The 23,368-nt window shown below is 33.1% G+C and overlaps 2 protein-coding genes across 2 annotated transcripts; both read left to right on the plus strand.

Annotated features, from left to right (window-relative positions):
• The first annotated feature begins 16,057 nt into the window (after window positions 1-16,057).
• On the plus strand, window positions 16,058-17,383 carry LOC105107207 (50S ribosomal protein L18, chloroplastic). The gene is made up of 3 exons (XM_011001049.1): window positions 16,058-16,310; window positions 16,506-16,667; window positions 17,079-17,383. Exons 1-3 carry the CDS (start codon window positions 16,125-16,127, stop codon window positions 17,226-17,228), a joined length of 498 nt encoding a protein of 165 aa, XP_010999351.1. The 5' UTR covers window positions 16,058-16,124; the 3' UTR covers window positions 17,229-17,383.
• A 2,722-nt stretch (window positions 17,384-20,105) lies between these two features.
• Window positions 20,106-23,157, plus strand: LOC105107208 (cation/H(+) antiporter 19-like). Its single transcript, XM_011001050.1, has 3 exons — window positions 20,106-20,693; window positions 20,798-21,802; window positions 21,891-23,157. The coding sequence occupies exons 1-3, from the start codon at window positions 20,490-20,492 to the stop codon at window positions 23,127-23,129; spliced, it is 2,448 nt and encodes an 815-aa protein (XP_010999352.1). The 5' UTR covers window positions 20,106-20,489; the 3' UTR covers window positions 23,130-23,157.
• The last annotated feature ends 211 nt before the right edge of the window (window positions 23,158-23,368 follow it).

Below are 23,368 nucleotides of genomic sequence, written 5' to 3' on the forward strand. Positions count from 1 at the left end.
TTTTTTTTCATATTATATACTATCCCTTTCCCTTAGTTGTTACCTTTAACAAAAGAACACAAATAATGTAATAATCCAATGTGCAACCCACAATCATATGTTCGAGTGTGTGTGTGAAAATGAAGGTTTAGAAATACTTGTTAGATGAGCATATAAACAGAATCTATAGATAACAATCCAAGAGTTTGTAAACCTAAATATTTCAAGAAGTATTATAATAGACCTTGTTAAGAATGTTTACTAAGATGCGTCTCAAGAGTCACTAAAGTTCCTCCGTTACTCTGCCATCCTAGTAACAATAGTTTTGCAAATGGTTTAAATAATAGAAAATAAAGTTACGTAATAAATTTTTTTTTTTTTTTTTAATATCAACTACTACCCTCTCCCCCCAACCAAAACGAGACATTGTCCTCAATGTTCTAAGCAAAAAGATAGAGTGTAGAAGATATCACCTGAAACAGCGACTATTGACAAACCTGAAACACACTAAAACAAATATAAGAAACAACAAAACACAAATATTATGCTATTAATAAAACCAAAAGACACAATTTTTCACAAACTAAGGCTCAAATCCAATTTAAGCTTTTTATGGCGTTTCATGTTTGACCAATTGAGTTGACTCATGGAGGGATCAATTACAGGGATGAAAGATTGTAGTTGGTCAATCAATTGTTCAGCAGTAGCAGCAGAGATTATGATTTGTCGTGCCGAAGATGTTAGAAATTCCTGTTCCACAGCTTGATCAAGAAAAGATAACAAATTATCATAAAAACCATTAATATTTAACAAACCTATAGGTTTATGGTGAATGTTCAGTTGGGCCCAAGAGGAAATATGAAAGATCTCTTCCAATGTACCTAGACCACCTGGTAAGGCAATGAAGGCATCAGCATGGTTAAACATTATATTCATTCTATCAGACATTGTGGAGACCTGTAATTCCTCTCCAATTGTTTTTCCAATGATGTCTCCTTCGGCTAAAGCTTTGGGGACAACCCCCAAAACTTGACTGCCTCCTACAAATGCACCTATTGAAACACCCCCCATTAACCCAAGGCTGTCTCCCTCATACACTAAATAAATCTTTCTCTCAGCTAGCACCCGACCAAGATGATTTGCTAATTCTAAAAACTCTTTTTCTTTCCCAAGACTAGATCCACAAAAGACACAAATATTTTTTATTTTAGGAACAGAGGAACTTGTCATTTCTACACACTTCTTATCTATTGAATGAATGGGTTGAGTAGAAATAATGGGAAGGAAGAGAGATTTTATAGATGAGAAATTAAAAATACAATCATACCACCTATATATAGGCTAGCTGTAGTCTCTCTCTCTCTCTTTCTTTTTTTATTTATTATTATTATTATTTTATTTTTATTTTTATTTATTATTTATTATTTTTTTAAACAATATGTATGTACAAACAGTTGTGATTGTGGCTCATATCTTTGCCTAGTTTTACGTCCAAGAACAGTTTAAATGCCCTCTATAGGTCGGGGATAAGCTTCCCATCCAGTTTTCTTAAAAACTGGCAAATAGGGTCTTTTTTAGTCAGATTCCCAACACTAAGTTGATCATGTTCTTTATGAAAATGAGGCCATAAATCATGAATTACACGATGCACATCTCCACTAGGATACGTCTCAAGAGTTAATAGAAGATTATCTAAAGACTCCTTACTCAGGCCATCCTTAATGAATTGTATTTTATCTTCACAATTTATAGATATCATTCCTAAAGAATGACCTCCTTACTCAGGCCATCCTTAATGAATTGTATTTTATCTTCACAATTTATAGATATCATTCCTAAAGAATGACATTTTGCATTACAAGTCCATCTGGCACATCGGTGACAGACTTTCAGTCATTTTGCACGACGTTTCTTTGCAAAAGTGCTTTTACCTATCCTAGGCATGTATGAAATAAAAGTGTTGGAAGACTCACTTGATAATCGGATTTTTGCTTCAATTATCCAGCGAATATCTTCAGGAATTCCATGGTTCATTAACAACCTCAATCTTTCACACGTAGCACGGTAAATTCATAAAATATTTTTTTAATTTTTCAAGAGTGGTGTCCATTTTTGTTTTTTTTTTTAAAGAGAAGAGAAGAAGAGATGCAAAGAAAAGAGAAGGAACAAGGAATTGAATAAATATATACAGAGATATCAATTATAATGGGAAAGTGAAGGAACCGACTTAAGAGTCACGGAGTACTGTTATCCGTCATTTGACCGGGGTTGGAGAAAGACTAACAAAATAAGAGTCACACATAAAAAAAAAGAAACATAAAAAAATATGAGAAAAACAAAATAATCAACCTTTATATACAGGATCATTAAAACCAATGGATTCATTTTCACTAGGAAAATTATCAAAGTAAGCTTTCAAACGATGTCCATTGACCTTGAAAACATTACCATTCTTTGGATTCTCAATATCAAAGGCCCTATAAGGATATACATGTTTCACAACAAATGGACCGCTCCATCTTGATCTTAGCTTTCCAGGAAATAAATGGAGTCGAGAATTATAAAGCAAAACTTTTTGACCAACATCAAATGTTTTTCTCAAGATTCTTTTATCATGAAAGTCTTTGATTCTTGCTTTATGAATTTTTGAATTCTCATATGCATCATTTCTTATTTCCTCAAGCTCATTTATTTGTAACTTACGCAGCTGGCTAACATCATCCAGGTTTGAATTGAAAGCTTTAATAGCCCAATAAGCTTTGTGTTCAAGTTCCACAAGCAAATGACAAGGTTTTCCATAAACCAACCTATAAGGTGACATACCTAATGATGTTTTAAAAACAGTTCGATAGGCCCAAAACGCATCATTAAGTATTAAAGACCAGTCCTTTCGATTAGGGTTCACTGTTTTTTCCAAGATTTGTTTGATCTCCCTATTAGCAAGTTCTACTTGTCTATTTGTCTGGGGGTGATAAGAGGTGGCAACTTTGTGTGTGATTCCATATTTCTTTATTAAAGACTCAAATGGCTTGTTACAAAAATGTGTTCCACCATCACTTATCATGGCCCGAGGAATTCCAAATCGACTCAAAATATTTTCTTTCAAAAACTTGATGACTGTTTTATGATCATTGTTACGACTTGGAATTGCTTCTATCCATTTTGAAACATAGTCTATTGTGACTAATATGTACACAAAACCAAATGATGGAGGAAATGGACCCATAAAATCTATACCCCAACAGTTAAAGATTTCAATGACAAGAATAGTATTTAAAGGCATCATGTGACGTTTTGAAACAGATCCTAACTTTTGACAATTTTCACAAGTTTTGCAGAATGCATGCGTGTCTTTGAACATGGTAGGCCAATAAAATCCACATTGTAAGATTTTTGCAGTTGTCTTCTTTGACGAAAAATGACCCCCACATGCCTCAGAATGATAAATTTAATGACATTACTTACCTCATTGTTGGAAATGCATCTTTGAAATATTTGATCAGGATAATATTTGAATAAATAAAGGTCATCCCAATAAAAGTTCTTCACTTCGTTCAAGAATTTTCTTTTATCTTGGGTATTCTAATGAGCTGTCAAATGTCCTAAAACAAGAAAATTAACAATATTAGCAAATCAAGGCATTGTAGAGATAGAAAGTAAAGATTCATCAGGAAAGTAGTCATTGATTGGTGTGATGTCAGATTTCGAATCATTTGTCAATCTTGACAAACGATCTGCAACAACATTTCGATGCCTTTCTTATCCTTGATTGTGATATCAAATTCTTGAAGTAACAAAATCCATTGCACCAATCTAGCTTTAGAATCCTTCTTAAAAAGAAGATATTTTAACGCTGCATGATCACTAAAAACAATAACAGATGAGCCAACAAGATAAGATCTGAATTTTTCACATGCAAATACTATTGTAAGTAATTCCTTTTCAGTGGTAGTGTAATTTATTTGAGCATTATTTAAAGTTTTACTTGCATAGTAAATCACATAGGGTTTCTTATCTTTTCTTTGTCCTAAAACAGCACCCATGGCATAATCACTAGCATCACATATTATTTCGAAAGGTAATGACCAATCAGGAGGTTGAATGACAAGAACAGATGTAAGCAGGTTTTTAAGTTTAATAAAGGCTTCTTCACAATGTTTAGTGCATTCAAAAGCATTATCCTTTGTTAGAAGGTTACACAATGGCTTAGATATTATACTAAAATCTTTGATAAACCTTCTATAAAAACTAGCATGTCCTAAAAATGATCTAACATTTTTAACAGATTTTAGGTACAACTTGGGTAGGACTTACCCATTTGCTATCAGAAATAGGATAAATGATTCCATTATCTAGAAGTTTAATGACTTAATTCCTCACTACTTCTTTCATATTAGGATTAAGCCTTCGTTGCATTTCTCTAAAGGGTTTAGCATTTTCCTCCAAATAAATCTTGTGTGTGCAAATCAAAGGACTAATTCCTTTTATGTCACCTATGGTCTATCCTAATGCATTTTTGTGCATTTTCAGAGTTTGTAATAACTTACCTTCTTAATAAACATTAAGTTTGGAAGAAATTATTATTGGAAAAGTCTCATTTTCTCCCAAAAATGAGTATTTGAGATTACATGGCAATGACTTCAAATCGGGTTTTGGTGGTTGAACACTTGAAGGTATGGACCCAATTGATCGTGGTGGTAATTCCTCAATTTTTGGTCTCTAAATATTTTCCTTTGATTCTTCCTGAAAACAAACCATTTGTAAATCTTTAGATTCATTAAACTCAGTTTCATTGGAAGAATTTTCAAATTGATCATAAATTATTTTTTCAATAAAATCTATTTCCTGTAAATCGTTATCATCTCCAGGTTGCTTGCAAATGTTAAAAACCTTCATCTCCAATGTCATGTTTCCAAAAGATAACTTCATCACCTCATTCCTACAATTAATCAATGCATTAGAAGTTACAAGAAATGGACGTCCTAAAATAACAGGAATTGAATTGCATGCTTCAACAGGTTGTATATCCAAGACAATAAAATCCACAGGAAAGATGAATTTATCAACTTGTACTAATACATCTTCAACTATTCCTCTAGGCATTTTTACAGATCTATCAGCAAGTAAAAGAGTTACAGAAGTAGGTTTTAACTCACCTAGATTGAGACTTTGAAAAACTAAATATGGAAATAAATTCACACTAGCTCCAAGATCAAGTAAAGCTCTGTCAATTTTATATTCTCCAGTAAAGCAAGAAATTGAAGGACAACTAAGGTCTTTATATTTCAAAGCATTATTGTTCTGAAGAATAGCACTTACTTGTTCGGCTAAAAAGGCTTTCTTTTTCACATTCAATTTTCTCTTTACAGTTCACAGATCTTTCAAAAATTTAGCATAAGACGGTACCTGTTTAATAGCATCTAGCAAAGGTATATTGATCCTTACCTGTTTAAAAGTTTCAAAGATTTTAGAATTATGATTGACTTTCCTTTGTTTGGTCATAGCATGAGAAAATAGAAGTACTGGTGGGGAATCAGCCTCTTCCTTACAATGATTAGGTTCAACCATTTCCTTATCCTTGAAGACTAACTCATCTTCTTTCTCACAAGGTTCAAGAATGAGTTTTTTAATAACCTTACCACTGCGGAGAGTAGTAACTGATTTGACTTGATCTAGATGTTGGCTTCCGGAACTGCTTGTACTTGAATTGTATTGCCTTTTGGGATTTTGCTGGGGTTGAGATGGAAACTTACCTTTCTCCTGAAAACTGAGAGCAGATGTGAACTTTGCAAGAGTATCTTTCAAATCAGCCATGGTTTGAGCATTTTGAGTGTTGATTGTCTCTTGCTTTTCAATGAATGCATGTAATGTTTTCTCAGGATTTCTTCTAGGAGGGGGAATATAAGGAGGTGCATAACCATGAGAATTTTGAAAATTATGTTGTGCTTGAAATGGTGGCTGTGAAGTTTGTGCATTATTGTTACCACTCTTCCAATTGAAATTTGGGTGATTTCTCCAACCAGGGTTGTACGTTTGTGAGTATGGGTTATGACTTGGTCTTTGGAAACTATTTAAAGCATTGGCTTGTTCATGGAGACATTCCTTAAAAGAAGGCAAAGTTGGACAATCATTAGTTGAGTGTTTATTGGTTTCACAAATTTGACACATAATTTCTTGAACAGATTTTAATTGACCCCTCTTTTTTAATTCTAGTGCCTTAACTTTTCTAGCTAAAGATGCAAATTTAGCTTGGAGGTCATGATCTTCCCTAAGGCTGTACATGCCTCCATTAGATGTATGAGGTTGAGTTTTACCTGGTGCCTCACAAGTACCTGTGATGTCCCAATTTTGAGCATTTTCAGCTAGCAAGTCTAGGTACTCCATTGCTTCATCAGGGTCTTTATTTTTAAAAGTTTCATTGCACATCAATTCCACCATTTGCCTATGTTTAGGTGTTAACCCTTCATAAAATTATGAGATCAATCTCCATGTTTCAAAACCATGATGAAGACAGGTATTAAGCAAATCTTTATATCTATCCCAACATTTGTAAAATGTTTCTCTTGGTTTTTGAGTAAAAGTGGTGATTTGTCTTTTGAAAGAGTTTGTTCTATGAGAAGAAAAAAATTCTTTAAAAACTGTTGCTGCATTTCATCCCAAGCACGAATGGATCCTAACCTAATATTTTGTAGCCATATTTTAGCCTTATCTTTTAATGAGAAAGGAAAAAACTTTAATTTGATGGTGTTCATACTACAATTTAAGTCATTATAAGTGTTACAAACTTCTTCAAATTCTCTTAAATGCAAGTATGGATTTTCTAATTCTAAACCATGAAAAGTGGATAAAAGTTGAATAATACCTAGCTTAAAATTAAAATGAGATGCATCAGGAGGAAAAACAATACATGATGGTGCACTTGTTCTTGTTGGATTCATATGATCTCTAAGTGTTCTAACACGATTATTCTCATTATTCTCATTATGAATTGATTGGTTATCTTCTTCGGCCATGTTTTCTGAAGAAAATGGGGATTTTCTAGAAAGTCTACCACTTAATGTACATGTCCAAACTCTTATGCAAATACAAAAGAAAAGAAAAGAAAAAAGAAAAAGTAAAAGAAACAACAATTAGAAAAACAAATAAAAGTGAAAATAAAATAAAATAAAATAAAATATTTAATGTATACAATAAATTACCTCCCCAGCAATGGCGCCAAAAACTTAACACGATCAAAGAGTTGATTTCTTATCCCAAGTGCAGGAGTGTCAAAGTAAAATAACCCGGCAAGATCGAGGTCGAACCATAAGGAGGTGAATTATATAAATTACAAATAAAGAAAAAGATTTGAAAAGAATACTAACAAAAAAAAAGAGTTGAAGAAAGTTTTGGGATGTGATATTGATGTAAGGATTAAACAATAATAAAATATATATCAAGGTTATAGGATTTACTAATGGTATATTATATTTTTAGACTTGCTAATATAAAACATGCTTTTGTTAGGGAATTTAATGATACTTTAGGTGCAATATGATGACATAAATCCTTAATGAGAATGCACTTTTAAGTACTAATCAAGAATATAAAAGACAGCACCTGAAACAACGAACATTGACAAACTTGAAATACACTAAAAACAAATATAAGAAATAACAAACAAAATAATATGTTATTAATAAAACTAAAAGACACAATTTCTTACAAACTAAGGCTTAAATTGTAGTTGTGATTCTGGCTCACATCTTCCCTTGATTTTCCATCCAAGAACAACTTAAATGCCCTCTATAGGTCGAGGATAGGCTTTCCATCCAATTTTCTTAAAAACCAGCAAATATGGTCTTTTTTAGTTAGATTCCCAAGACTATATTGAACATGTTCTTTATTGAATTATAGTCATAAATCATGAATTGCACAATGCATATCTCCACTAGGGTGCGTCTCAAAAGTCAACAGAAGATTATCTAAAAACTCCTTATATTTTAAAATAAATCCTGACTTTTAATAATTTTCACAAGCTTTGCAAAACACATGTTTGTATTTGAACATGGTGAGCCAATAGAATTCATATTATAAGATTTTTGCAATCATCGTTTTTATGAGATATGATTCTCACGTGTCTCAGAATGACAAAATTTAATAATACTACTTACCTCATTCTCCTAAATGCATCTTTGAAATATTTGATTAGAACAATATTTGAATAAGTAAGGGTTATCCCAATAAAAGTTCTTCACTTTGTTTAAAAACTTTCATTTGTCTTCTGTAATCCAATGAGTTGGGAAAAATCTTGAAGTAAGAAAACTGATATTCTTAGCGTATTGAACTAAGAGAAAGTAAAGATTTATTGGGAAAGTAATCATTGATTGGTGTGATGTTAGATGTCAAATCTATTGTCAATCTTGATAAAAGATCCATAACAACATTTTTAATGTCTTTCTTGTCCTCTATTTCTTCTTAAGAATAAATTATTTGCAATTCTTCAAATTCATCAAACTCAGTTTTACTTAAGGTATATTTAAATTGATCATAAACTGACTCTTTAATAAGATCTACTTCCTGTAAATCATTATTATCTTCAGGTTGCTTGCAAATGTTGAAAATATTCATCTCCAATATCATGTTTTCAAATGATAACTTCATTAGTCCATTCCCACAATTAATGAATACATTAGAAGTTGCAAAAAATGAATGTCATAAAATTATAGGAATTGGATTAAATGTTTCAACAAGTTGTATATCCAAGACAACAAAATTTATAGAGTAAATGAATTTATCAACTTGTATTAATACATATTTAACTATTTCTCTAGATACTTTTACAGATCTATCAGCAAGTAAAAGAGTTACAAAAGTTGGTTTTAACTCACCTAGATTGAGACTTTGATAAACTGAATATGGAAGTAAATTCACACTAGCTCCAAGATCAAGTAAAACTCTTTTAATTGTATGTTTTCTAATAAAGTAAGAAATTATAGGATAACCAGGATCTTTATATTTCAAAGCATTATTATTTTGAAGAATAACACTTACTTGTTCGGCTAAAAAGATACATTTAAAGTATGTTGGATCCCAGGTAAGGGGATTACCATGCATCGAAGCCTATAGGGCATGGACTAGCATACATTTAGTATATGTTAGGATCCTAAGTAAAGGGATCACCATGCATCGATGCCTATAGGGCATAGACTAGTATACATTTAGTGTATATTAGGATCTTGGGTAAAGGGATCACCATGCATAGACTATCATACATTTAGTGTATGTTAGTGTCACAACTAAAACAAATTGTTTAAAAGTGTAAAATTTAATACGGTGTAATTTAATTTTTTTTTTTTTACTAAAAATTCAGCAGAGTTTCCCTTGTAACAGGACCACACTAAGTTATCAACATCTTCATTCCTGACACAACTCATATCATAATCATGGTCCAATAATCTTGGATCTCTTTCCCAAACAACACATCATAAAAAAAAAAGGTATTGTCCAATAATCAAGATGCAATCACTAATAAAAATAAATAAATAAATAAACAAACAATTCTAAGGTTTACTTAACTTGCATAATCAAAAACAAAAACAAAAAAACTTAAATTATGAATGTAACACCCCCATTATTTTATCATTCCAACATTTCTAATCATATGAGTAACCATGATAGAATGCAAATACTTAATTTAATATAAAGATATTCTTAAGTATGGCATACACATTAATTACATATAAAAGTTTTGTTCTACAGATATAAAGGTTCATTCAATCTCTTTTACATCATTCATAATTCTCAAAATACATGTTGATCAAGATAAATACACAAAAAGTAGCATATATTTAAGCAGGATCTATTCTACTACCGTGAGGGTCTTGAAAATAATATTAATGTTTTATCAACAAAATTATCAATAAATGCAATGTATCATTTCACTGCACCCATATAAATATTTTTTTTTCTATATACTTTATTATGAATAATTAATAAATTACACCCCCATATTTATCTAATTAAATTCCAATATTAGCCATTTCACGAGGTATTGCTGCCTCATTAGGGACACTAATTCATTTGCTTAAATTCCGAGCACTAGTTCATACACCCAATTACTGGTACTATTTCATCTGTCAATTACCAGGCATTAGTTCACTCGTTCAATCACCGGTACTAATTCATCCGTCAAATTATCGGTATTAGTTCATCTGCTAAATTGTTGGGCATTGATTCACTCGCCCAATTACCATGCATTAATTCATCCGCCCAATTACCGGGCATTAATTCACTCATCCAATTACCGGATATTAATTCATCTGCCCATTCACTCACCCAATTACTGGGCATTAATTCATCTGCTCAATTACCAGTACTAATTCACCCGCCCAATTATCAGACATTAATTCATTCATCCAATTACTGGTACTAATTTAGCCACCCAATTACCAGGCATTAATTCACTCGTCCAATTACCGGTACTAATTCTTTTGTCCAATTACTAGGCATTAATTCACTCACCCATTTATCGAGTATTAAATCATCCGTCTAATTACTGGTACTAATTCATCTACCAAATTACTGGGCATTAATTCACTTATCCCATTACCGATACTAATTCACTCGCCCAATTACCGGGCATTAATTCACTCGCCCAAATATGTTTATCCGCTAACATCAAACATAAATTATAGAATTTCTAATTAAAATTAACACAAGTTTTTCAATTAATCTTTCTATAAAAATTCAAGATATCGAATACCTTCCTACTGGTGAAGCTCAACTAGTAACTCCCTTTTGTTGTCTGGAGCCTCCAACCTCTCCTGTTTCATTTAAAAGATCTTATAATTTCAATATTTCATCACCTAATAATTTTCTTAAAACTTCATCACAAAATAAGATTTTTTATCGGTATAATTTTAACATCCAAAACTATTGTGATTATTCTAACATAGTTCATGTTCTTTAATAATTCTATAAATAATTCATATAATGCTATATCCATCTAAACTTCTAATTCACCATAATTATAAGGGAATCTTATATCATTATAAAATGTTTTCCAATAATTAAAGGAAATTTAATTCCTTTACACTTAATTCAACACATCATTTCATGTTATTTTTCTTTCACTATTTAAATACAATTTATTAATTTCTTCATGCTTGAAATTTTATTTCTTATATTTTCCATGGTTAAATTCACCTTTCTAAGAGTTACATAGTCATACATAACAACAACTAAGCATCCTTGTATGAAATTTTACTAATCAGTGCAATAATATCATATTTACTTATAACATAACAAGGGATCAATAGCAAACCCAAGGCGAAAACCATTTTTTTACTCCCCTCCTTCTTTTCTTTTTTTTTTTACACAATCTTCATTCACCAAATACTCAATTATTATAACTAAATATAATTTTTTTTCATTAATTCAACAACCTAATCACCTCAAAAATCCACCCTTGGCTTAAATTCTCATTACAAAGGAAGAAATACATTTTTTTAATTAACCTAATTAATAACAAGCCCGAACATTTATTCCTTTAATAAACATGTAATTAATATAAATCCATGCATTCAAATCATCATAACATCAAGAACCTACCATCACATAATACCAATTCTCCTCAGTCTAATAACAAACATGAAAAGCAATATAATGGATCATCAGGAAAAGTTTTCTTACCCTTAAGGAATGAAAAATCAAAAGTCAAAACAAGTTGAATGAATCAAGTTTTCCTTCACACTTCTCTCTAAGCTTAATTTTTTTATTTCTCTATAAGAACATTTAAAATCTTTAAACTCCTTATAGTCTCTTAATGTTAACTCTCTCTTTAATTACTTAACGCTCTTTCTATCTTACACTTTATTTTTGATTTTTCAAGCAATTTCCATGAAAAATGCCAAAAACCCTCTTTCACATTTTCTTCTTTTGGCCGGCTGTACACTCTCTTTTTTCTTTTCTTTTTCTTTTTTTATTGCTGGCAGCTTATAAAGAGGATTGTTTTGGGCAAAGTTTCAATTTGGTCCCTAAAGAATTTCTAGACACTCATTTGTGCTATTTGTGCTTTTATCTGAAAAAAATTCTTATCATATTCCAAAAGTTCTCAAACTTTAACCCAAGTTAAAATAATATTTTATAAGATTCCATGCAAAATTTTAACTTAATCTGATAACTAGATTGAAAGTTACGTGCTATAACATAAAATTAGCCAATTTGTAATTTTTCGTAAAAAATCAGATTTTTATATTCCATACTTTTACAAGTCATATCAATTAATTTATTCAATTCTCGAGACTATTTTTTCTCATATATATATATATATATATATATATATATATACTGGGGTTTACAGTTAGGATCTCGAGTAAGGGGATCACTATGTATCAATGCTTATAGGGCATGGACTACATACATTTAATGTATATTAGAATCCCAGGTAAGGAGATCGCTATGCAATGCCTATAGGGTATGGACTACATACATTTAATGTATATTAGGATCCCGGGTAAGGAGATCGTTATGCATGAACTAAAATACATTTAGTGTATGTTACAATCCCGAGTAAAGGGATCATCATACATCGATGTCTATGGGGCATGGACTAACATACATTTAGTGTATGTTAGGATCCTGGGTAAGAAAATCATCATACATCAACTAACATACATTTAGTGTATATTAGGATCCCGGGTATGGGGATCACTAAGCATCGACACCTATGAGATAATGATGATACTAGTGAAATTGGAATCTTGAATGGAAGTTGAAAATGAAAGATGAAAGAGTTTTAGTAGTTAAATGAGAAAGAGTTCCAATAAAAACAAAAATAAAGAAGTGAATAGAATATGAATACATGTGTTGCCTTTTTAAATTGTTGGATATTTGTGTTGCTATACTTATTGTGATATTCATGTTTCAATAATATGTATTTTGTTTCAAGACCATTGTGTGCGCAAAAGGAATAGATCCTAGTTTTTGTTCACTTTTTGTTATATAGTTCAAGGGAGTATCTCCTTGTATTTTGAAATATTAAAGCATTTATATAACTTCATTTATATAATTGATGTTTAAATATGAATATATGAACTTAACTCTGAAATTTATATAATCATGTTTTATGTATGTGTATTTATCTCATTTATTTCTTTATAGTGATATTTGTTGTTTAATGTATGTTATAAATATTATGGTTGTGATGATGATAATATTTGTGAGATTGAGACCGAGGACGATTAAGTCGTGATTGAGTTATGAGATGTGAGATATTAAAAGTGTAAATAGAGTATATGTCGATAACTTGGGACCTTCCGGTATAGAGAAGACTTTGCTGAAATTTTAGTGGAAATTTCTGTAAAAAAAAAAAAATCACTCGTATTTTTTTGTATTTTTGTATTTTTTTAATTTGATAATAATAAAAATAAATTTTTAAAAATAAAAAAAATATTATTTTAATATATTTTCAAGTGAAAAATACTTTAAAAACAATATAAAAAACACCAAAAACAAAAAACAAGGAACTTCTTAGCTGGATTAGCTAATTTTTAATGACATGGTAACTTGACAAAAATAGACTATTAGGGTATAGTAGACCTATTTATGATATAGGCTTGGGTTACGTTTGGATTTTTTTTAATCATGGGCTTGGGCCTACTATTTGGGCTTATACTTTTGCTAAATTGATCGATGATGGGCTTTTAGCCCATGTGAAAATAATTAAAAGAAAAATCCAAATCTCTAACATTATATATAAAATACTTCACATTTATCAATTTAAGCGCACTTGATTAACAAAAACAAAAACTATAATAGAATGGTAAAACACTATGGTGTACCTTTTTTGTCCATCTCTTAAAATATTAGTATTCATAGCATAGTTTTAAAATCTAGCTTGACCTGATGAGTTGACTCGGGACTCGGCTGATTTGGGTCTGGAATCGGGTTGGATTTATAAAAAAAAATAAGAATAGTTAAAAACTCGACTAACTTGATCAACCCAACAAGCTGACCAGGTCGACTTGACGGCTAATGATCCGAATGATCATAAAAAACCTGATTGTAACTTGTTGACTATTTTTTATATTTTTTTACCAAAACAATATTGTTTTGATTTATAAAAAAATTAAGGTTAACCTAGGTGACCCGATCAAAACCTAATAACCCGAGTCTTGAGTCATGTCGACCACCGGGCCGAGTTTAAAATCACTAATTCATAAGCATTATTTTAATAAAGAAACCACAACACGATGGTAGAACACCATGACGCCCTCTCTTTGTCATCATGATAGTGAAATCACTATTCAAAAACTATATATATATATATAAAAAAAAATTTGGTTATCCAAATTTAATTTTTTTCAATTTAGTCATTAAAATTTATTTTTTATATCAATTAGTTTTGGTGCTTAATAACATATCAAATTTACATAGGAAAATATTTAATTATTGTAAAAAAAATAAAATTAAACAACAACCATCAAAATTAATATTTGTTAAAAATAAATGTAGACTTTTTGTTAACAAGGTGTGTCAAAATATAGTTTAATCCCTCTATTTTAATTTTTTAAAGTTTAGTATGTTCCAGTTTTAGAATATTCATTTATATCATAAAGTTTATTTAATTTGCATTCCAATCCCTAAAATTTAAGAAAACATAGAGAAAGTCGTTAGAAAATCAAGAACAAAGAAAAAGCTTTTAGATAGCCGTTTCCAACCACCATGGATTTTTATTTCGATGACTATGGATTTGTCTTTGAAAGTGTAACTTAAGGGAGGTAGTTTTTATTTTCAAATGACACTGAGAAAAATATATCAAAACTTGTAAAAAAAATTTATTTGATTTATATTTTTAATCCGATTAAAATATTTTTTGCTGTTTGAAACAGGGTTACAGTGGTCTGTGAGATTCTTCATATTTTCTTATAAAAAAAATTATTAAAATTTAGATTTTTAGGGGTATAAAAACTTGAATCTCAATTTTTAAATTACTAAATGTATCTCCAATGATTGGAAAAAAAGGTTGAAATGAACAGTTAGTTTTTAATTTAAAAAAACAATTAAGAGAATGATCCTTGATTATAAAAAATAAAAATAAAAAACAAGAGCACATAGGTTTTCATATTGGTTAGGCATGCATGCCTAACCTTTGTGTGTTTGTTTTTTTATATATTTTTTTATTAAATTATTTTTAATAAAATTATTTAAATTATTTTTAAATAACTATCCAATCATGCCATTATTTTTAAATAATGTTAGCATTATCTATGGTAATATTAGTGATTATTGTTTTGAATAGGTATGTATGTATCTAATATAAATAATTTTCTAAATGTGAATGAAATATCTATTTTTAAATATTAATTTTATTAAAAAAAATTTACTAATACATCTCCATCAAAAATAATAATTCATTGTTTTTAATTTATTTATTAAAACTTGCTTTTAAGAATATAATAAATTTTTGTCTAGAAAAAAAGACTTGTTAAGGAAAAAAAAGGCATAAGTAAGGAAACATGTTTTGATTAAGTTAATATCTTATATTTATTTCAAATTGTTAGTATTGATATTGATTTTAATTAATTACAATTTCTAAGTAATTAAAAAAAAGCTAAAGAAAAATATATGAATTTTTTAAAAAAAATACATTAGTTAAAAAATATATAATTTATAATAGTAATTAAATCTTTTCTAAAAAATTTAAATTATGACATTTATAATGAAAATCTATTTTTATTATTATATAATCAAATAAAACAATTTCAAAGAATACCCTGCATAAAAATTAATTAATTATATATATATCTTTAAAATTTTTATTTTAATACTCAACTAATATTAATAAATTTTTCATATTTTATTAACTCATTTACTTTTCTCTGTATTTACACTAAATACGGGTAAATTTTCAATTCTTAATTTAAATTTTCGTAAGAAACCAATGATATGAACATCGAAGGAGAGATGGGCCGAAGAAGGCCCAAAAGTCTTCCTCTGAAAGAAAATGTTTTTTGTGAGGAAGGATAAGGTGAGGCGGGTTATTGTTTCAAGGGTGAGACAGAGAGAGATTCTGAGAAGATAGAAAGGAGAAGAATGGGGAGCAGGGTTATTGTTTCAAGGGGGAGACAGAGAGAGATTCTGAGAAGATAGAAAGGAGAAGAATGGGGAGCAGCGGTACTTGTTCTCTTTGGAGTGGGTTCTTAGGAAGTGGGGGGCAGCAGCTCCGGGCATCGGTGGCAGCAGCCAAGCAGAGGGCAAGCCCAAGTCTAAGCTTTGTAACAGTTGAAGCCAAAGCCAAAACTAGACGCGAAGACAGGACTGCTCGCCATATTCGTATCAGAAAGAAGGTCTCTCTCTCTTTGCACTTCTTTATGTGATGTGATGACTTTTAGATAATCCCACCTCAGATGGGGTCTTAAAATTCCTTTAACTTGTATATAAAAAGCTAAATCCCTTTTTTTCCCACATTTTTTCATAATTAATTAATGCTTTGGATTGTTGTCTTGGCTGGTCTTGAGTTGGCTGTGGAATCTTGGTCTCAGGTGGAAGGGACTCCAGATAGGCCTAGATTGTGTGTCTTCCGTTCCAACAAGCATCTCTACGTCCAAGTGATTGATGATACAAAGATGCACACGCTCGCTTCCGCTTCAACCATGCAGAAGCCCTTCGCTCAGGACTTTGATTACTCTTCTGGTCCAACCATTGTAAGCTTACAAACGCTACAGTCTTTCTTTGATGTTTTCTTTTCCTTTCCAATGTCTATTACAGCTACATAGTTTTAGCTATGCCAACTTCTTCATTCTTATTCTGTGATCGTCTTTTTAAAAATCTACAAATTGTTGCTTCTTCTTAACCAAGATTTAAAGATAGAGTTTGGAGTAAAACTGTGATGTGAACCAAACACTTTCAAATTTGTGGTTGGGGCAAAACGCAGACGCAAACAAACGGAGCCTTAATACTTGTGCGTTTTGATGCATTGCTGACTGAATTATGATCCCCGTACCTACAACCCTCCCTGAATCACTTCATTTCTGTGCTGCTGCCGTTTTGCCAAACTATTTCTCATTGATTGCAAGCTAATCTTTTGTTTCTACTACCTTTTCCTTTCTCACCAGGAAGTAGCTAAGAAGGTAGGTGAAGTCATTGCAAAATCTTGTTTAGAGAAGGGTATAACTAAGGTGGCTTTTGACAGAGGTGGGTACCCTTATCATGGGCGTGTAGCAGCCCTTGCAGATGCAGCTCGGGAAAATGGCCTGCAATTCTAGAAATGTGATTGGTCAGTCACTTTTGAGCATTCTTTTTTCCTTTTCTTTTTGTACTTTGTGATGGAATCATGCATGAATTTGTGGGTGAAACTCTGTAATTTTGTTAATTACTGGAAGTGGAAAAGCTCTTTAGTTCTCTTGGTCAATTCATATCATTTATATTTGAAAAAAGGAAATCAAATTCAACTGTGTCCTCATATTTTGATGGATGGAATTCACATTGAACTTGACAACTATTCTTTCCTCTCCTACCAGTGGGTTGGGAGCTGAAATGCATAAGCCCATAATCGATTGGGGTAGCAACTCAGTACAACGTAAAGTTGATTGCTAGGAGAGTGATAGGAGCATTTATGCTGGAAAAGAAAAGAAGGAGCAAACGATTCTATGGAAGCTCTGTGAGGAAATCCAGTATCCCAGTCAGTCATTAGCTATACCGGTATTAAGTAAGGGAAGAACAGTGCCACTTGAAATCGTGTCTTTAATTATGATTACTTCTGTTGTCTTTGAATACTTGATAAGAAGAGGTTATAAGCAAGTTGTTTTTTTTCTTGGAACAACCTTTCTCATGCCAAGTATTTAGATATATCACATCCCTAGATTCAAATGTAGATAGAAGGCTTCATGTTGAGCATGCATATTGAAGCAAAAAGCCTATCTTTAGCATATTTACATAGCAGTGAAGACCTTTGAGTTTAAGTGGTTATTTCTATGGTACCGAAGCTCTGTTTGATCTAGCATCTGAGAGGTCCAAGTAGTGGGACTAACACTCTCATTTATTTGCAAATTAATTTCAACATAATCGATAGGTATTATATCTGCCCACATGGTTAAATATTGCACATCTCAGTTCGGCCAATCATACATGAATTCCCAAAATCCAGTTTGTCCATTCATCCCATACATACCTTCTTTTGATATTAGCCACGAGCATTGAGTCTCGCATCTTGTGTGATCCCTTGAAAACGAGTATGCATCAAAATGGGATCTCCTAGCATTTTCCCATTCCATATCACAATAAAGTAGAGTAGTTCCCCATGCATTGACTGAGAAGTCCCAACCAAATTCACTTCCATCGGCTATGTCCTGCTGGCCAAGATCATCATCTTTCGACTGACAATGTATGCTCAAGTTTTCCCCATTGCCTAATCTGTTCTTGATGCTTGCATGCACGTCATCTGAAAGAACCATCCTGGAGAAGCTGAATACCAGGAGCAACACCACATGACAACCCACCTGATATGGGGCAGGCATATTGTTGTAGTTGATTTGAACAAATTCTGATCTGGTGCTAGTTTTTTTTTTTTTTTTTTGACGGATAAAAGCTACAACGATAGCTTTATTTATGTGAGCTTGTTCAGCATCATGCGATAATTTTAGTAAAATATTGTCAGCCACAATGAAATGAGATCCGATCCTGTTTACAAAATCAAGGATTGGCGATGCTTTCTAGTACGGTTCCTTGTTCTGTTTCAGGAAGTAACGTCGTCCTTCGTTTTAACTGCCGAACGACAAGGTTCTGGCATTGGGATTGCTGGACTCATAACCCACGTATTGATCTGATCTTGCTACACTGAACAATTTTACTCACAAGTCTTCTAATCAATGACTTTTGTTCCTAATCACGATCACCATAATATCCAACCATTGTTGTACTAATCAGTTCGTTGTTGACTTGGATCTTGCATCGGAGATGTTTCGGATTGATTCATGGAAGTCAGGTTTTATAATTATGCTCATAATTCAAAATAATGCTGTTAATTCTAGATTTTTTTTATATATATAATTCTGATATCTTATTGTCAAAACTATAAAAAACATGTTTTTTTTTTTTTTCAACTCAAAAACTGTTTAAATGACACCTAAAACATGAAATTGAACGGATTCAAAATTTCTAAAACATGTTGTGTTTTTTTTCCCCGGCATTTTATCAGTTTAATGCCTTTCTAAACGAACAGACAACACATCTACTTCCATTGAAAGAAAGCTCTGATATACAAAAGATGATTAACAAGCACAAAAGATCATGCTTTCTTTTTCAGTCCACTTCAATCCGATTACTATCATTTGTATGATGATTCTTTTGTTATTTTTCTCAAATTATTTTAGTATTTATTATCAACTCATTCATTATTTCTATTGCAGCTCATTAGATATTTATTTGCTAGAAATTGAGAAGTGCGTGCAGATCACAAAAGATTCACCAGAACTGGAACCTGCTTCCTTAAATGAAGCCAGCAGATCAAGCTGACATGTATACATATAGATACAATAATAGTCTTAGTGTATATTTGGTATTTTGATATGCTTTTCTGATCGTGACTTGAATAAATAAATTTAAAAAATATATAAATTTATAACCAAAGTTTTAAGAGAGTTTTCATTGAAATACATACAAATCTATAAAAACTATAATATATGTTGATTTACCAAATATTTTTCAAAACTGTGATCGAAGAAAAAAAATAAAATTTCAAGCACATCCAATTAAGAACTAATTTTGGGAGGTGTTTGAAAATATAATAGTAGTTATTTTAAAGTTTTTTTAATTGGAAATATATTAAAATAATATTTTTTTGAAAAAAAATTATTTTTAACATTAACATATTAAAATAATCTGGAAACACTAAAAAAAATTAATTAAAAATAAAAAATAAATTTTATATTTTTAAAATACTTTTAAAATACAAAAATAAATTATAAACCCTAACTAGCTATCACTGAGCATTTAACAAGTAGAAGCCCTCCTCCCACTTTCATAGCGATCCTATGTATTCTCCAGGGTCTAACTCGATATGCCCAAATAGACATTCCAAATTTTAACTGCCTTGGGCTGTCCCCCTTGAGGAATATTATTGTTATTGTTAACAGTTCAATTTTAGCTGCCTTGGGCTGTCCCCCTTGAGGAATAGTATTGTTATTGTTAACAGTTCATAAATAGCTTGCCTAATTAAGATGTAATCGCTATTAATAAGGATCGACAAGGAGGAAGGTTGCCTTCTGCACAAAATGCGCACGCAGCTCATGCATTCTTCCCCACAGCTGGCTAGCCCTCAATTTAAATGTATTAGCAATGATACGCGTGCTCTATGAATAGTTTTACGTTGGATTTTTTTTTTTTTCCCTGAAAAAAGATTCGAATTAAGCTTGTTGAGAAACCCAGTTTTTCCTCCTCTCTGGTAATTAACCTGTAGGGTTCTGTTGCTCATGTTATATTTATATATATGTAAAAAAATAGTGTTTATCTAGGGTTCGTGTGAGAATATGGCCGCCAACACAAGTAATGTAACAGCTGCATTGCCAAAGCCTATGAAGGCAACGTCAAATGGAGCGTTTCAGCATGAGAATCCATTAGATTATGCGCTCCCTTTGTTGATCCTTCAGATATGTTTGGTCGTCGCTTTTACAAGGACCCTTGCATTCCTTCTCAAACCCCTCAGGCAACCCAGAGTCATTGCTGAGATCATTGTAAGTTTCTGCTCTTGAATACCATCATCATTGTGCATGTGATCTTATCTTTTATATATCAATGACTTTGTTCTTCGATAAAAGGAGTTGAGAAATTTCTGCAGGGAGGAATACTGCTTGGACCATCTGCATTGGGAAGAAGCGAGAGATTTCTTCACACGGTGTTCCCACCCAAGAGCATGACTGTCCTGGACACGGTCGCCAACATCGGTCTCCTTTTCTTCTTGTTTTTGGTGGGTTTAGAGCTTGACATTCGATCCATTCGTCGCACTGGAAAGAAGTCCTTGGCAATAGCCGGCGCTGGCATCACCCTTCCTTTCCTTTTAGGAATCGGCACCTCATTTGTTCTTCGTTCCACCATATCCAAAGGAAGCGCTCACGCCCCTTTCCTTGTCTTCATGGGCGTCTCTCTCTCCATCACCGCTTTCCCAGTCCTGGCCCGTATTTTGGCGGAACTCAAGCTTCTAACCACCGATGTGGGCCGCATAGCAATGTCTGCAGCAGCAGTCAATGATGTTGTTGCCTGGATTCTCCTTGCACTTGCTATTGCTCTCTCAGGCAGCAACACTTCTCCGCTTATCTCCTTATGGGTCCTCCTTTGTGGCGTGGGGTTTGTTGTGTTCTCCGTTTATGTCATAAGACCATTACTGGAGCTTATGGCCCGGCGCAGCCCTGACGGCGAGCCGGTGAAAGAGATCTACATTTGCATCACGTTGTCACTTGTGTTGGCTTCCTCTTTCGTCACCGACTCCATCGGCATACATGCCCTTTTTGGAGCTTTTGTGGTGGGAATTTTAGTACCCAAGGACAGTCCTTTTCCCGGGGTTCTTATAGAGAAGATAGAGGATCTTGTGGCGGGGCTCTTTCTGCCACTCTATTTCGCATCCAGCGGGCTCAAGACCAACGTTGCAACCATAAGTGGAGCGCAATCTTGGGGCTTGCTTGTGCTCGTAATAGCCACTGCTTGTTTCGGTAAGATAATTGGGACAATGCTTGTGTCAAGGATGATTTTTAAGGTGCCCTTTAGAGAAGCTGCGGCTCTTGGATTCCTAATGAACACCAAAGGCCTGGTGGAGCTCATTGTCCTCAATATTGGCAAGGATCGCAAGGCAAGTACTCATGTTCATTGCTTAGCTAGCTAGCTAGCTAGCTCTAGGCAGCATCACTCAGAATTCGTAGCGCTTGTGTCTTATGCAGGTGCTCAATGATCAGACTTTTGCCGTTTTAGTTTTAATGGCGCTGTTCACCACCTTCATCACTACGCCAATCGTGATGGCCGTGTATAAGCCTGCTAGAAAGGGAGCGCCTTACAAGAACCGTACTGTCAAACGCAAGGATCTTGACACAGAGCTTCGACTGCTGGCCTGCTTCCATAGCAGCCGCAATATTCCTACTATGATCAACCTTGTGGAGTGTTCCCGAGGAACACGGAAGCGAGGACGCCTCTGCGTGTATGCCATGCACCTCATGGAACTTTCAGAGCGATCATCTGCAATTTCAATGGTTCATAAAGCCCGCAAAAATGGACTCCCTTTTTGGAACAAGAAACGTGATGATAGAGATCAAATGGTGATTGCTTTTGAAGCTTATCAGCAACTCAGCAGTGTCACCATCCGTCCCATGACTGCCATCTCTGCTCTCAGCACTATCTACGAGGACATCTGCACCAGCGCACACCAAAAGCGTGCTGCCATGATTCTCCTCCCATTCCACAAGCACCAGAGAGTGGACGGAAGCTTGGAGTCTTTGGGGCATTCGCTGCAGGAGGTAAACCAGCGCGTCCTCCGTCATTCTCCATGTTCTGTTGGTATTCTCATTGACCGTGGCTTCGGAGGCACCACCCAAGTCTCGGCCAGTGATGTGTCCTACAAGATTGTAGTCCCCTTCTTTGGAGGTAGTGACGACATGGAAGCTCTAGCCTACGGGATGAGAATGGCAGAGCACCCTGGAATCATGCTTACGGTCCTTAAGTTGGTGCCCGCATCAGGGAAGACGCTATTCACGTTAGAAGGCCACGATACCAATGTGATCAGGGTTGAGAATGATAAAAATTATAACAGCCAGGCTGATAGCGAGATCTTCTTCTCTGAATTCGTCCAGCATGCTGCCAAACAGCTGCAAGATTCAGTGACACATGAGGAAAGAGTGGTAGAGAGTAAGGCAGACGTTGTTGCAGCATTGAAATCAATGAGCAAGAGCAATCTCTTCATGGTAGGAAGAATGCCACCCATAGCTCCTCTGTTGATCTCAACCGACACTCCAGAACTGGGTCCTGTTGGAAGCTTTTTGGCAACCTCCAACTTCTCCAATACAGCATCAGTTTTGGTGATTCAACACTATAATCCAAATGTAAATCTTCATCCGCTCGTGCAGGAAAAAGAAAACGACGACACGGATGATGGCACAGATACACCCGTTTTGGTTGACAAATATTGATACATTAATTGCATGTAGGTGTGTGTGTGTTACAGTAAAATATTGATATATTAACTTACCATTAATTAGCAATTATTCATCATTTAATTTGTTATATGACCTTCCTTTCCTAATTAAGCTTGCTAGATATGATAATGTATGAATATTAATTACGATATGATGGGTCCTCATTTCTGTAAACCAACCTCGTTTAAAAACCAGCACAAGAAAGTCACGATCTAAGATAAGATTATGTTTTT

Source organism: Populus euphratica, unplaced genomic scaffold (genome assembly GCF_000495115.2).
Source record: "Populus euphratica unplaced genomic scaffold, PopEup_1.0 scaffold151.1, whole genome shotgun sequence".
In the NCBI taxonomy this organism is placed as follows: Eukaryota; Viridiplantae; Streptophyta; class Magnoliopsida; order Malpighiales; family Salicaceae; genus Populus; species Populus euphratica.